This window comes from Lithobates pipiens, unplaced genomic scaffold (genome assembly GCF_037356315.1).
Source record: "Lithobates pipiens isolate NorthernLeopardFrog02 unplaced genomic scaffold, aLitPip1_a1.2 Scaffold_10, whole genome shotgun sequence".
NCBI classification, from domain to species: domain Eukaryota; kingdom Metazoa; phylum Chordata; class Amphibia; order Anura; family Ranidae; genus Lithobates; species Lithobates pipiens.
In genome coordinates, this window is record NW_027507686.1 from 62,394,016 (window position 1) to 62,410,006 (window position 15,991).

The 15,991-nt window shown below is 44.3% G+C and overlaps 1 protein-coding gene across 3 annotated transcripts in view; it reads right to left on the reverse strand.

Annotated features, from left to right (window-relative positions):
- The window catches only part of NECAB2 (N-terminal EF-hand calcium binding protein 2), a 381,291-nt gene that overhangs the window by 41,340 nt on the left and 323,960 nt on the right, over positions 1–15,991 (reverse strand). For 2 of the 3 annotated variants that reach the window (XR_013262872.1, XM_077455750.1), the window contains exons 7-9: positions 6,385–6,497; positions 1,878–1,895; positions 984–1,063 (exon numbers count right to left, since the gene is read on the reverse strand). Coding sequence is in view for 2 of the 3 variants with exons in the window: in XM_077455750.1 (XP_077311876.1) it covers positions 984–1,063; positions 1,878–1,895; positions 6,385–6,497 (211 nt within the window). In the remaining variant the exon portion in view is untranslated. The remainder of the gene's footprint in view (positions 1–983; positions 1,064–1,877; positions 1,896–6,384; positions 6,498–15,991) is intronic. The other variant, XM_077455751.1, reaches the window with a different exon arrangement.

Here is a 15,991-nt window from a genome sequence, read left to right on the forward strand (position 1 = left end):
GCTTAGCCAGGCTCTGAAGGATTGGATGCATAGTTGGCAACATTGCAAAAAAAAATTCCGGGACACTTTTTTGGTTGTAGGCGGAGTCATATTATAATTAGGGGGCTGGGAATGCGTTTGTAGGTGTGTCATAGCAAAAAAAGTGGCTCCTCGCTCGCTCACTCCCTCCACGTGGCGCCAGCGGCCGAGTGTCCGCCGTCCGACCTCAGTTTCTGCCTGGCTAGCTACAGTGGTTCTGATGTTAGTCCTCGTCCTCCTCAGTCCCTCTCAGGCTGAGGAGGCAGTGTCAACACAGAGGCAACCTCCTCCAAGCTCTGGCTCTGACGCAGCAGGCGCAGTGACACAGCAGCACACACCTCTTCTTCCTTCCATCCACGTGGACTAACTAGCCATGCCCCCGTTTGCAGTATTGGCAAATGAATGACATGAGAAAGAGCATGTGTCCTCCTTGTCCAATAGAAGACAAGGAGGACAAAATGAGGCAAGGGGGGGACACTCTGGGGTAGAGGGAGGGCCAAGCTGTTCTAAAAGCGGCAAAATAATTAACACTTGATCGCCCAAAATTTGAGATGCCCGGGACAAGCGGCAAAATTCGGGACAATTAATGGGACAAATTAAAATCGGGACAAGCCTCGAAAATTCGGGAATGTCCTGGGATTTTCGGGACTATTGGCAACTATGCTGGATGTTCTCCTTTTTCTATACGAAATGTGTACTTCTCCTTTAGGAGGAATAAGAAAACTGGGTTATAATTAAATCAATTAAGTTAACATGCCGGAGACAGAGAAACGTATGTAGCGGTCCTCAGATCATTAAAAATATTGGGATAAGTACATGGATTTAGATATGTAAGCCTAATGCACAACCTCAGTGGTCCTGTGTCATATCTCATTACACACTGCCATGGCTTATGAAAGCGCATGAACCAATGTGCAAAGATCTATCACCGCACACAGCACTTTATTCACAGCAGAATGAATCACCTTGTTTTCCAGTCTCCCGATCAGCTCGGCCAGTCGGTTAATCTGCGCCTCCAGACCCTCTTCCTTCACATCTGAGCAACCTGCATGCACAGAAACATGAAATTTACAGCCTACTTCTCAATAGGATTATTGGAAAACACCATTGGAAATGGGGATCAGCGTCTCTAAGGTTGTACATCAGTCAGGGGCTTAGAGGACAGGATTATAGACATTGAAATACGCAATTTACAACACAAACTAGCTAGAAACTAAAACTAACTATGATAGAAGGAAAGCTCCAGGCTTGACAACACAACCTGTCCATGGTAGGTGCTGTCAGTTGCACTTAAAATGATTAGCCTACATCAGATGTCTACTAATCTTTGACCTGGAAACAAACAAACCGAAAAAAAAACACAACTGTCCAATATAGCAAAAACACAGGCCAGATGTTTGGTGAAACTGAGCTCAGAAATTGAAATCGAAAATTACTTTTTGGCCATTAAAGACAAATAAAAATATGGACAAATAAAAAAATACTATTCATTTTGGGATCTAATTATAGAAAAAATGGCTGTGCGAATGTCTCAAACATTCACACAACGGTCGGAAATAATCCCCATAATGCGTATAATATTTGTATTTTGCATGATCACCAGCTCCATCTAGTGGCCATAATTCAGTATTTTTTTAAAAATGCCACAATCAGGAAAATACTGTATTAAGGCCATTAGATGGAGCCGAAGATCATAGGAAATACAAATATTAGACACATTAGACGTATTATTCCTGATGGCTGTGTGAATGCTGAAGCAGACCCCATTGTGTATTTTTTGAAATGTTGTGACTTGTCTGGAGTTCTCCTTTAATTCTCACATTCTAAACATCTCACAAGGATAGTTACTAGTTACTGACCTTTACCATACATTAAGACTACAGTCAGTGGTGCACAAAAAAAAAAAAGAACAAAAAAAGTTCTAAAACAGTTTGCAAGGTTAAGAATTTGGCATCTCACTCATACAGGCTCAATTAACACCCAACCTCTTTGCTGCTGATACTTACCACCCCTGTTCTCCCTTGCCCCCTCTTCCCACAGAAATACCTGGTAGTTCAAGAATGGGGAGCATGTGACTCCATCTGCTTACTTTCACAATACAGTGTGGTTTGGCTGAGCAGCCAATCACCAGGATCAACCACTCATTAAGTGGGGGGGCAGGGTAAGTGGCCTTAACCATATGTGAGACCCAGCCATGACTGATCCACTACCCAGGTCTGTTCTTGGGGCTCCAGCAGATGAATTGGCTGGTGGGGAGAACAGGGATGGTGGTAAGTATCAGAAGTGGAAAAATGGGCTGTAAAGTGAACTTCAACACCTTTTGAGTCCCATGATTGAGACACAATTTATAAACTATGGCTACTTCTCCACTAATAAATATAACAACATTTCCTATATTCAAAAATAGCATACATTTAGTCTATTATAGAATGTATTAAGTTGGAGGATCAACATCTAGAAACTAGTATTTTCAGAAGGAGAGTTCAACAATGGCATCCTCTGCAAGTACCAGATTCCTTTAAAAGTTTAGAGCATCCAAAACTGATAGCAAATAATAAACGGACACCGGAGTGGGAAAGCACAATACAGCCTACACACCAATAGATGTAAAAGGTATGATCCACCAGCCAAAGCCCACATGCTACTTCTCCTACTGTACATATACCAATCTCATTTGGTTTAACAGGAACCTGGCCCAGCAGCATTATAGGAGATGCCATTGCGGACTTGATTTTGAAAGTTCAGGCTACAGAGCTCTTATCTTTTCTTGGTGGGCAACTGAAGTTAAACAATATAAAACAGGGGTGTTAAACTCAATTTCATCACGGTCAGCATCAGGAGTATGGATGTCCTAAAAGGGCTGGTTGAATCTGAGGGTGTGCTACATACCGAGTGCAGAGTTGAGGATTATGCTCTGTAGTTCAGAGTGCAGGCTTCAGGAGTGCATTATGTACAGAGTGCAGTGTTCAGGGGTGTGCTATGTACAGAGTTCAGGGGCACACTATGTACAGAATGCAGAATTCAGGGGCATGCTATGTACAGAGTGCAGAATTCAAGGGCACACTATGTGCAGAGTTCAGGGGCACACTATGTGCAGAATGCAGAGTTCAGGGGCATGCTATGTGCAGAGTCCAGGGACACGCTATGTACACAGTGCAGGGTTTAGGGGTGCGCTATGTACAGTGCACAAAGTTTCCTAGCATCTCTCTTCTACCTGGACTGGCTCTAGTAACTCCCTGTATAGGTGGCTCTGCCTTGTCTTGCAGGGAGATTGTTCTTTCTTAGATTATGGGGATCTGTCCCCACCACACTATGTGCGGAATGCAGAGTTCAGGGGCATGCTATGTACAGAGTACAGAGTTCAGGGGCACACTATGTGCAGAGTTCAGGGGCACACTATGTGCAGAGTGCAGAGTTCAGGGGCACACTATGTGCAGAGTGCAGCGTTCAGGGGCACACTATGTGCAGAGTGCAGAGTTCAGGGGCACACTATGTGCAGAGTGCAGAGTTCAGGGGCACACTATGTGCAGAGTGCAGAGTTCAGGGGCACACTATGTACAGAGTTCAGGGGAACAATATGTACAGAGTGCAGAGTTCAGGGGCACACTATGTGCAGAGTGCAGCATTCAGGGGCACACTATGTGCAGAGTTCAGGGGCACACTATGTGCAGAGTGCAGAGTTCAGGGGCACACTATGTGCAGAGTGCAGCGTTCAGGGGCATGCTATGTACAGAGTACAGAGTTCAGGGGCACACTATGTGCAGAGTTCAGGGGCACACTATGTGCAGAGTTCAGGGGCACACTATGTGCAGAGTGCAGAGTTCAGGGGCACACTATGTACAGAGTTCAGGGGCACACTATGTACAGAGTGTAGAGTTCAGGGGCACACTATGTGCAGAGTGCAGAGTTCAGGGGCACACTATGTGCAGAGTGCAGAGTTCAGGGGCACACTATGTACAGAGTTCAAGGGCACACTATGTACAGAGTGTAGAGTTCAGGGGCACACTATGTGCAGAGTGCAGAGTTCAGGGGCACACTATGTGCAGAGTGCAGAGTTCAGGGGGACACTATGTGCAGAGTTCAGGGACACGCTATGTACACAGTGCAGGGTTTAGGGGTGCGCTATGTACAGTGCACAAAGTTTCCTAGCATCTCTCTTCTACCTCTGCCTTGTCTTGCAGGGAGATTGTTCTTTCTTAGATTATGGGGATCTGTCCCCATCATGAGTGTGTGCAGGGATCTGTTAGTTCCAGGAGCCACTGAGAGCAAGGATGCCCTTTGTAAACATTGAAGGCTTCTGTGTTTAAAACTGGCAACGGGGGGAGTGAGCCAGAGGTGACAGAACTCCATTATGCCAAGTACTGGGTGCGAGGGCCACATGACGAGGCCTTGCAGGCCGCATTCTGCCTACAGGCTTTGTGTTTGACATATGTGATATAGAGCATATCAGGTAATCAAATGCATGGCTACATGCGTAACTCAGTAAGTGGAAAAGCAATGGTGATAGCCAAACTGGTAATCTCTTTCAAACACAAGTCGGCAGTGGCAGTTCCAAGATTTCTATACTTTAAGACTAAGCGGTATAATTTACTTGTTGATACTTTATGCTCCCTTCATTCCCATGAAGAAATCAGAGGATGGAATGTACAGCCTGGAGATAAATGGTGTAATTAGAACAACCGCAGGAAGCAGTAAGCCTAGAGTCCAGTTCCCAGCTGGAAAACCAACGGTTTATGAATACTGATTCATAATTTTTTTGACACAGAGATGACCTAATGTACATTGCCTCCCAGATCACTTGGAACCACTTATATTAACCCCCGGTTTGGAGAAGGCAATAGCCTAGTGCTACGGTTGCACAGATACGGAGGACAATCTAATTAAGTTAGAGTTTTTTTATTTAGTACATTGTGCAATTACAATACAGGTACCAACAACGACACTCCGGACATGAATTCTCGATCTCACAACACAGTAATTATGTAAGACCTGACATTCCAAGTGAAATAGATAGACTTCTGGGCAACAGCTAACAAAACAGCAGTAAAAAGCCAAAATAACAACCCGGAGCATCTGGATCAGGTATCACAATAGATGTATGTTGCTGTACCCCTTAAAACCCAACAATAAGCACAAACTGCATCACATAATGAATTATTTTTCCAAGTTTAACAAAAAGAGAAAGACCTCTTTTGACCCCCAGGCGAGGGGGTCAAGCAAGAAGAGAGGACCAAAAAGGGGAGAGAAAAAAACAAGAAAAAAAGGGGGGGGGGGGTTAAAGGAGGAGGGAGATAAAAATAGGGGGAGGGGCAGGGAATTGGGGGAACATTAGAATCATGTGGTGAATATGGGGGTGGAAGGGACAGAGAACTCCACTCCATCTGCACCCCCCCCCAAGGGGGGGGGCAACAGAAAGTCACAGCGTACCGTCATGCATTGGGTTCTATTGACATAATCGAAGAGACCATCGATACACTGAGACGTACAAGTAAAGGCCATCCATGCGAACCAAGTATCTCTAAACTGATCCAGTTCATTTAGAGTTAACCAAGTAAAGTCCAGACACATTCACCCCTTTTCTGCCCAGGCCAATTTTCAGCTTTTAACACTGTCACACTTGACAATTAATTGCCAAGTGTGACAGTGTTATTAATTAATATGAATATGAATTAATTGAATATGAATATTAATTAATTCCACGCTGGACTTAGCCGACTTCCTGGAGGCCGCAGGAAAAGGACTGAACACCTCGTCTCCCATCACTGCCTTCCTGTGGAATAGAATGGACTAGGGACCAGACCGGACTGTACCACGTGCCACCAGCACAAAGATGAGCCTGTTTTTAATCTCCTTCCTGTAAGTGCATTACCTGTTGTGTCATTAAACCAAACAAAATTTATTGAACTTAGGTGGCGCTTCCTTTTGTTCCCTTCTCTTCCTTATACAGAGCTAGCTTCTCTCTTAGGACAGCTGCCGCCTACCACTATCCCTTTTTACTTTGTTCTATGCTCCATTTATGGACTAATGAACTGCGACTGAGCTCGCTTCGGACATTATCTATCACATAGATAGGGGTACATGTATCTTTGCGCTCACAGTTTTACTTTTCCTGTACATTATCCCACTGTAGTGCTAGCAGGCACAGGCTACATGAGAATAGCAACTGTGCTCCAAATTCATGAGTAGTGCAGCATTGTTGCCACACCTGCACAGGAAGTTGCATTAGATGAGTTTCACTGGCAGGATCAACAGGGAGGAGAACAGTTTCTCCCCGATGTAGTAATCTCTTTCAATCCATATAATTGAAACATATATTTACAAAGTATTTACACAGAAAGCATGAATACATATTAATGATCTGCTCACTGCTTTTGGCGCTCTTCCTCAGTTCCTTAGTGGAGCTTCTACTTGCAGGGTAAGCGGGCACAGGTTCGTCATACCATCCATCCATTATCCCTGGTCCCTTCCCATGGCAGTGTCTGAAATGGAAAACATATAATACATGTATGTGAGCCTCGTATCTGGAGATCACCTCTATTCCATCAACATTTTCTTTTCCTCAAGTTATTTTTATCCTCCAGTTATCAACCTTCATGCAAGAACATCACCCTTCTTCCTTTATGGAGACTGAGATGGATCACCATAAACTCTAATGCAAATGATCTTACTGCAGTTAGCAACTACATTCTAACGTTCTACTGAGCACAAAATCTAAGCAATTTGTCAGCAAATGAGGCAATGGCAGACAGAGCTTGCTTCAAGTAAGCAGCATCTTAACCCAACAGCTGCTGCTTCCAGAACCTCAGAAAATGTGTCGCTGTGTAGTCGTATAAAAGAATGTTTCTGTGTAAGTGGAAATTCTGCGGGCAGGGAGTTAGTGGATACTCTGGGCATATTTAATAAAGAAAGGCAAAGAACAGTGGTCATTTGTATCACATTTAGGCAGAAATGTACTCACAAAATCATTTTTATTTTAGTGACAGGAACAGCCTGAGCTTCTTGTGCCACCTCTGCAGCTTCCTTAAAGTGTTATTAAACCCAGGACCCTGCATTCACTATATCTGGTCTCCCACAGTACACAGAACATGAAATTGCAAATATCTAAAAAAAAAAATATATATATATAAAATGCTACATACCTTTTCTCATCAGCAGTATATAGCACTTGTGACTTCTATCAGTGTCTAGTTAAAGCTTGTAGGAGGAGTTTTAATTCTCCCCTGATGGTCCTGTGAGGCTGCATGACTCCTGACCCTCTGTTTGGACAGTGCTGATTGGCCCTGTGCTGAAACTTTCTAGCAATACACACCAAACTGAGCATGTGCAGCTTGCCCCCAAGGCTCTGTTCTATCAGCAGATAAATTGGGGACGGTGAGTATGACAAGCATGCTGAATTTACTGTTGTGGGATTAGTAGCACTTTAAATCTCTATAGGGTATCTACTAGAGTACCATTTCTTAGCCAGTACTTTCAGAGGTTAGTATGGGTTCCTTGACAGGTGAGCATTTGTGGACTCATCTCCTGTGTAAACTGGGCACCAATGTAATAACATTTGATGCAAGGGAACAATACATAGACTACGGGGACATTATAATTTTTAATTTCTGTGAGATTTTTTTGCCCATTATTGTTCATTCCATTTCATGAATAGTACTCATGACTGCTGAGAAGCATAGGCTCATTTATGACCAACTAATAAACCAATACCATGACCCCCAAAAAGACACAGAAACTGATTATGTTACAAATAGGGCAAGGCCACAGCTTTATTAAACCTTCCAAAAGTAACAACTTTCCAAATGTACCAAACAATGCCAGTCACAGTTATATGAGCACCTATAAAACATAAACTCATAGTCTAATGCCGCGTACACACAGTCGGATTTTCAGATGGAAAATGTTCTATAGGAGCTCTTTTTTTTGGAAATTCTGACCATGTGTAGGCTCCATCGGACATTTTCCATCGGAATTGCCGACACACAAAATTTGAGATCTGGATCTTACATTTTGCGACAACAAAATCCGTTGTCGGAAATTCAGATCGTGTGTACACAATTCAGACGCACAAAGCTTTACGCATGCTCGGAATCAAGCGGAAGAGCTGCACTTGCTATTGAACTTAAATTTTCTCGGATCATCGTACGTCACCGCGTTCTTGACGTTTGGAATTTCCGACAACATTGTGTGACCGTGTGTATGCAAGACAAGTTTGAGCCAACATCCGTCGGAAAAAATCCCATAAATTTTGTTGTCGGAACGTCCGATCGTGTGTACGCGGCATAAGAGGCTTGTCCTTACCATCAGTGCCAGAAGGCATTAGACTGACCCCAGAATTTAACTTGAGGGCCATAAAGAAACATCATTTGCAAGGTAAAAACTGCCAATAGAGCTGTGACAAAACATCACAACAGGCGGGAGGGTGGGCAACTCTTGTGACAGCTGAATCTCATCAGAGCATTTGGACGTGCCCCAGCATAGCCTTGTCCTAGAGTTTAGGCTCCACCCAGTTACCTCAGATCTTTGTAGCAAACCCTAATGGAGCCACTTAACTTCCCTTTTAGGTTCACACCCACAGTGATGCCATGTTTCCAGCAGTCAAGGCTTCCTTTCCCTAAAAGAGGTTCAAGGGGTCTTCATAATATTTTTCTCATGTACAGTAGCGGGTGTGTTAAAACATTTTTTATCTGTCCTGGGTATCAAATACCCTAGGATCTTTATCCTTTTACATAAAACTTTCTACAATCACAGTAATTTAACATAAGTTGTACAACCAGGATTTGCTTTGGCTAGAATGTAACAGTACTCTGTAATGGCACCCCTGGCCATGTGCTCAATCACTTCCTCTGCTGGCTTCTGTGTTTACAAGTGGCTGTGCGCCACCCCTAGCGGCTCAAAAAGAACCTTCCCTGCTCTGCACCATTCATAAAACATCAGAAGGGAAGGTAGAGGCATTTACACAGCTGCACCAGTCTCGCAACAGCGGCTCCTCCAGCAGCCCTTCACCCAGCTGGCACTGAGGACTTCTCTATTCTCAGTTCTTGTAGTAAAAGGAAGGGTAGGAGTTGGTTATAGAGCTTTTCACAGGGTTTGGGGGAAGAGCTCTGGGCTGAGAATTCAGGGGGGTGGTTGGGAGAAGGTAATATGAGTCCTTAGCTCTTGAGCCTTTCACAATATGTACTACTGAGCCTTACAGAATACACACTCCTGAGCCCTGCTCCCTGCTCAATATATACTCTTGATCCCTGCACCCTGTGCAATATGCAGTTGTGATCCCTGCATGATGCACACTCCTGTTCACTGCACCTTTTGTATTCTGCACTCCTGTTCCCTGCACCTTGGGCGTTACGCACTCCTGTTCCCTGCACCTTGCACATTGTGCACTCCTGTTCCCTGCACCTTGTGCATTGTGCACTCCTATTCCCTGCACCTTTTGTATTCTGCACTCCTGTTCCCTGCACCTTGGGCGTTACGCACTCCTGTTCCCTGCACCTTGCACATTGTGCACTCCTGTTCCCTGCACCTTGTGCATTGTGCACTCCTGTTCCCTGCACCTTGTGCATTGTGCACTCCTGTTCCCTGCACCTTGTGCATTGTGCACTCCTGTTCCCTGCACCTTGTGTATTCTGCACTCCTGTTCCCTGCACCTTGTGCATTACGCACTCCTGTTCCCTGCACCTTGTGCGTTATGCACTCCTGTTCCCTGCACCTTGTGCATTGTGCACTCCTGTTCCCTGCATCTTGTGCGTTACGCACTCCTGTTAACTGCACCTTGTGCGTTATGCACTCCTGTTCCCTGCAACTTGTGCATTATTCACTCCTGTTCCCCTGCACCTTGTGCATTGTGCACTCCTGTTCCCTGCACCTTGTGTATTGTGCACGCCTGTTCCCTGCACCTTGTGCATTGTGTACTCCTGTTCCCTGCACCTTGTGCGTTACGCACTCCTGTTCCCTGCACCTTGCGCATTGTGCACTCCTGTTCCCTGCACCTTGTGCATTGTGCACTCCTGTTCCCTGCACCTTGTGTATTCTGCACTCCTGTTCCCTGCACCGTGTGCGTTATGCACTCCTGTTCCCTGCACCTTGTGCATTATGCACTCCTGTTCCCTGCACCTTGTGCATTGTGCACTCCTGTTCCCTGCATCTTGTGCGTTATGCACTCCTGTTAACTGCACCTTGTGCGTTATGCACTCCTGTTCCCTGCAACTTGTGCATTATTCACTCCTGTTCCCCTGCACCTTGTGCATTGTGCACTCCTGTTCCCTGCACCTTGTGTATTGTGCACTCCTGTTCCCTGCACCTTGTGCATTGTGTACTCCTGTTCCCTGCACCTTGTGCGTTACGCACTCCTGTTCCCTGCACCTTGCGCATTGTGCACTCCTGTTCCCTGCACCTTGTGCATTGTGCACTCCTGTTCCCTGCACCTTGTGTATTCTGCACTCCTGTTCCCTGCACCTTGTGTATTGTGCACTCCTGTTCCCTGCACCTTGTGTATTCTGCACTCCTGTTCCCTGCACCGTGTGCGTTACGCACTCCTGTTCCCTGCACCTTGTGCATTATGCACTCCTGTTCCCTGCACCTTGTGCATTGTGCACTCCTGTTCCCTGCACCTTGTGTATTGTTCACTCCTGTTCCCTGCACCTTGTGCATTATGCACTCCTGTTCCCTGCACCTTGTGCATTCCTGTTCCCTGCACCTTGTGCGTTACGCAGTCCTGTTAACTGCACCTTGTGCGTTATGCACTCCTGTTCCCTGCACCTTGTGCATTACGCACTCCTGTTCCCTGCACCTTGTGTGTTATGCACTCCTGTTCCCTGCACCTTGTGCTTTATGCACTCCTGTTCCCTGCACCTTGTGCATTATTCACTCCTGTTTCCTGCACCTTGTGTGTTACGCACTCCTGAGCCCTGCACCCTGCGCAATATGCATTGCTGAGGCCTGCACTCTGTGCAATTCACACGCTTAAGCCCTATACGTTATTCAATTCTGAGCCCTGCACACTTGATTTACCAGACTCCAACACATATTCTATGAAAAAAAAAGGCCACAAGCAACCATTTAAGCAGAGGATGTGTGACACCAATTTGATAAAGGCTGCACTAGACAGCAAAACAAGTAGAATTCATAACATTTATAAACAGACCAGAGATCTGTTTGCCTGCAATTCATATCTCATGGGGACACGAGCATCCATCTTCCTACTTCGTGTGTACTTGTCTCAATCCAGAGCACTATTTATCATATCTGTTTGCTGCTGCATTCCTCTGCTATCTGCATTAGTCACTTCTGACAAGTTTATCTGACACCAAGTGAAAATAGGTGACAGAGGAGGGAGCTCCAGCACACAGTATGTGATTGACAGCCCCAGCTCTGTTCCTGTGTGCAGGGGGTTGGGGTTGTGTAACTTCCTAGCAATCAGTGCTCAAAGCTCTCCTCACTGAGCTCTGCAGTGTGTAATTTCAGCTCTCTGCCTCTTTTTTTCTGAAAAGTTCAGGCAAGCTTCATAAATTCTGGACTTTGAATGGATGTAGAGAAGAGAAGACTGCAAATAGACAGGTACAACCTAAGTTTGAGGATTTTTTTTATCCCTGTGTATCACCTGAGGGCAGTCAGTCACTTCACTAGGTTTATGTAAGGGTTTACAACCACTTTAACTACTTAAGAACTGTAAGGATTAGCTCCCTTAATGACCAGGCCATTTTTTGCAATATGGCACTGCGTCGCTTTAACTGACAATTGCGTGATCGTGCGACATTGTACCCAAAATTTACGCCCTTTTTTTCCACAAATAGAGATTTCTTTTGGTGGTATTTGACCACCTCTGCTGCTTTTATTTTTTGCAAACAAAGAGCGACAAATTTGAAAAACAAAACAAAAAAAGTATTTATTTACTTTTTGCTATATTACATATCCCAAAAAAAATATAAAAAAACAAATTTAGTCATCAGTTTAGGCTGATATATATTCTTCTACGTATTTTTGGTAAAAAGAAATTGCAATAGGCATATATTGATTGGTTTGGGCAAAAGTTATTGAGTCTACAAACTATGGGATAGATTTAGAGACTTATTTTTTTTATATTGTTTTTACTAGTAATGGTGGCGATTTGTGATTTTAAGTGGTGGATAAGTCTGACCCCAAATGACACTTTTTGGGGACCAGTGACATTATAACATTGATCAGTGCTATAAAAATGCACTCGCTTGCTGGAAACCTTTATCGTCAACATTTGGCGCCAGTGGATCCCTTCTCCGGCTCACCGATCACACGGTTGAGTCAGTAGAAGCACCGGAGCCGCCTATAAGAATGATCAAGCGGAACAGCTGCTATGATTGTTGTTATGGTGCAGGGAATCGCCGGCTATAACAGAACATATCTGAATAATGCCCATAGCTGCAGGCATCATTCAGATATCACCGCTCAAACCCAATGACGTTGTATGAAGTTGGGAGGGTGGCAAGTGGTTAAACAGAAAAAGACCATCAATTTTGAAAAAATAAATGTAAATATACAGTGGTGTGAAAAAGTGTTTGCCCCCTTCCTCATTTCCTGTTCCTTTGCATGTTTGTCACACTTAAGTGTTTCGGAACATCAAACCAATTTAAACAATAGTCAAGGACAACACAAGTAAACACAAAATGCAATTTGTAAATGAAGGTGTTTATTATTAAAGGTGAAAAAAAATCCAAACCATCATGGCCCTGTGTGAAAAAGTGATTGCCCCCTAAACCTAATAACTGGTTGGGCCACCCTTAGCAGCAACAACTGCAACCAAGCGTTTGCGATAACGTGCAATGAGGCTTTTACAGCGTCCTGGAGGAATTTTGGCCCACTCATCTTTGCAGAATTGTCCTAATTCAGTTACATTAGAGGGTTTTTCGAGCATGAACGCCCTTTTTAAGGTCATACCACAACATCTCAATAGGATTCAGGTCAGGACTTTGGCTAGGCCACTCCAAAGTCTTCATTTTGTTTTTCTTCAGCCATTCGGTGGTGGACTTGCTGGTGTGTTTAGGATCATTGTCCTGCTGCAGAACCCAAGTTCGTTTCAGCTTGAGTACACGAACAGATGGTCGGACATTCTCCTTCAGGATCTCTTGGTAGACAGCAGAATTCATAGTTCCTTTTATCACAGCAAGTCTTCCAGGTCCTGAAGCAGCAAAACAGCCCCAGACCATCACACTACCACCACCATATTTTACTGTTGGTATAATGTTCTTTTTATGAAATGCAGTGTTCCTTCTACGCCAGATATACTTGGACACACACCTTCCAAATAGTTCCACTTTTGTCTCATCGGTCCACAGAATGTTGTCCCAAAAGTCTTGGGGATCATCAAGATGTGTTGTGGAGAAATTGAGACGAGCTTTGATGTTCTTTTTGCTCAGCAGTGGTTTTCTCCTTGGAACTCTGCCATGCAGGCCATTTTTGCCCAGTCTTTTCCTGATGGTGGAGGCATGAACGCTGACCTTAACTGAGGCAAGTGAGGCCTGCAGTTCCTTGGACGTTATTGTGGGGTCTTTTGTGACCTCTTGGATGAGTTGTCGCTGCGCTCTTGGGGTAATTTTGGGCGGCCGGCCACTCCTGGGAAGGTTCACCACTGTTCCATGTCTTTGCCATTTGTGGATAATGGCTCTCACTGTGGTTCGCTGGATTCCCAAAGCTTTGGAAATGGCTTTATAACCCTTTCCAGACTGATAGATCTCAAATACTTTCTTTCTCAATTGTTCCTGAATTTCTTTGGGTCTCGGCATGATGTGTAGCTTTTAAGGATCTTCTGGTGGACCTTACTGTGTCAAGCAGCTCCTATTTAAGTGATGCCTTGATTGTGAACAGGTGTGGCAATAATCAGGCCTGGGTGTGGCTAGAGAAATTGAACTCAGGTGTGGACAACCACAGTTATAGTATGTTTTAACAAGGGGGGCAATCACTTTTTCACACAGGGCCATGATGGTTTGGATTTTTTTTCACCTTTTATAATAAACACCTTCATTTACAAATTGCATTTTGTGTTTACTTGTGTTGTCCTTGACTATTGTTTAAATTGGTTTGATGTTCCGAAACACTTAAGTGTGACAAACATGCAAAGGAACAGGAAATGAGGAAGGGGGCAAACACTTTTTCACACCACTGTATGTGTATATATATATATATATATATATATATATATATATATATATATACAGGGGGTCCCCTACTTACAAACATCCAACTTACAAACAACTCCTACTTACAAACGGAAGGAGACAACAGGAAGTGAGAGGAAATCTACCCCTAGGGAGGGAAATTCTCTCCTGTAAGAGTTGATTTGGGAAATATATATATATTTATTTAATTTTTTTTACTTTCTGCTATAAAACATATCCAATAAAAAAATTAAAAATGTTTCATTGCTTCATCAATTTAGGCCAATATGTATTCTGCTACATATTATTGGTAAAAAAAATAAATCCCAATAAGCATATATTGACTGGTTTGCGCAAAAGTTATGTAACGCCGGCTCCTGAAGTGTTTTTGCCATTTAATATTCCTGGAACCGCAGTTTGGTTTTGGGTTCAATTATACAAAATTTTTATCTCAGTACCAGTCTAGCATTGTGTTCTGCTTGACCATAGGTGGCGCTGTCATCTCTGGCAGGTGTTAGAATGCAGTCCAGTTAGGACTGAGTGCCAATTGAGCACTGAGTGCCAATTCTTTCTCGGAACCAGCCCAGTGGGAGTGTCGTCCTGCTGTGCATTCTGGGAGAGTGTACTTAAGGTGCTCAAGTCACGCGCTTCGGGGTTCGGGTCTAGAAGTGCTTTCTGTCTGTTTGGTCCTGGTTCTCTTGACCAGCCCCAGAGCTCTCATGGCCTGGGGTGCGGATCCACTCAATTCCGAGTCTCGGGGCTGGCTGGCCCGAGGCAAAGTAACTGGAAGGAGGATTCGGAGGTGGTCCGGTGTCATCTCGGTTTGTGGAGAGACCCAGCAACAGGAGAAGCATCCAGGGGAGGACTCTTCGGGAGAAGGCCACGCAAAAGGCTGGCTTCTCAGAAGGAGCCTGGAGGCTTAGTTGAAGGACCCCAAGTGAATCTGGTCTCGTATGATATCGCCGGACCGACTGCAAGATACTGGTATCGTACGAGGGTTTTCTAAGTTTGACAGCATCCTTCAGTTATTCAAAAATTCTACAAGTCTGTGGCAGAGATTTTATTCAAGTGTCCTACAACAAGTCTGTGGCAGAGACTTCGTTTTGTTTGAGCACTATCGGCTGCTAGGTCTAGTGAGAGAACGACTATCCGATAAGGGTGAGGATCCAGTTGTGAATGGCTATTCTCTGGATTTCCTAATGTGAGAGACTCTTTTCTATTTGTCTAAGTTCCAAGAGTACCTGGACTTTCTACCTAAACCCTCTAACCCTTTTTGAGAGACTGTGTTTTGTTTATTCCTTCCTGCAAATAAAAATCCCTCAAATGGATCTGGTGTCAGTCTCTACAGTTCTTGGGCCATCTACCTCGGGAAACCCCTAGACGTACACTAGGTCGAGAAGGAAACGGTAAGGTCAATTAAATCAGCCGCTCCTTCAGGGGTCAGTGCTACAGTTATAGCGTTTACAAATTATGGGATATATTTATGTCGTTTTTTTTTTTTTTTTGCTAGTAATGGTGGTGATCAGCAACTGCAACTATAGCAGAACTGCAATATTGCAGTGGACAAATCGGGCACTGACATTTTTATGAGAACCAGTGACACTAATATGGTGATCAGTGAAAAATATATGCACTGTCACTATACTAATGACACTGGCTGGGAAGAAGTTATCATCATCAGGAGTGATCAAAGGGTTAACTGTGGGCCTAGTCTGTGTTTATGGACTGTGTGGGAGGTGCTTTTACTAGGGGAAGGCAAGGATCCATGCCTTCCCTACTGACAAAATGGCAATCTGCCTTGTTTACATTCTGCCTGTGTACAGAATGATCAACGGTTACCAGTGGACATC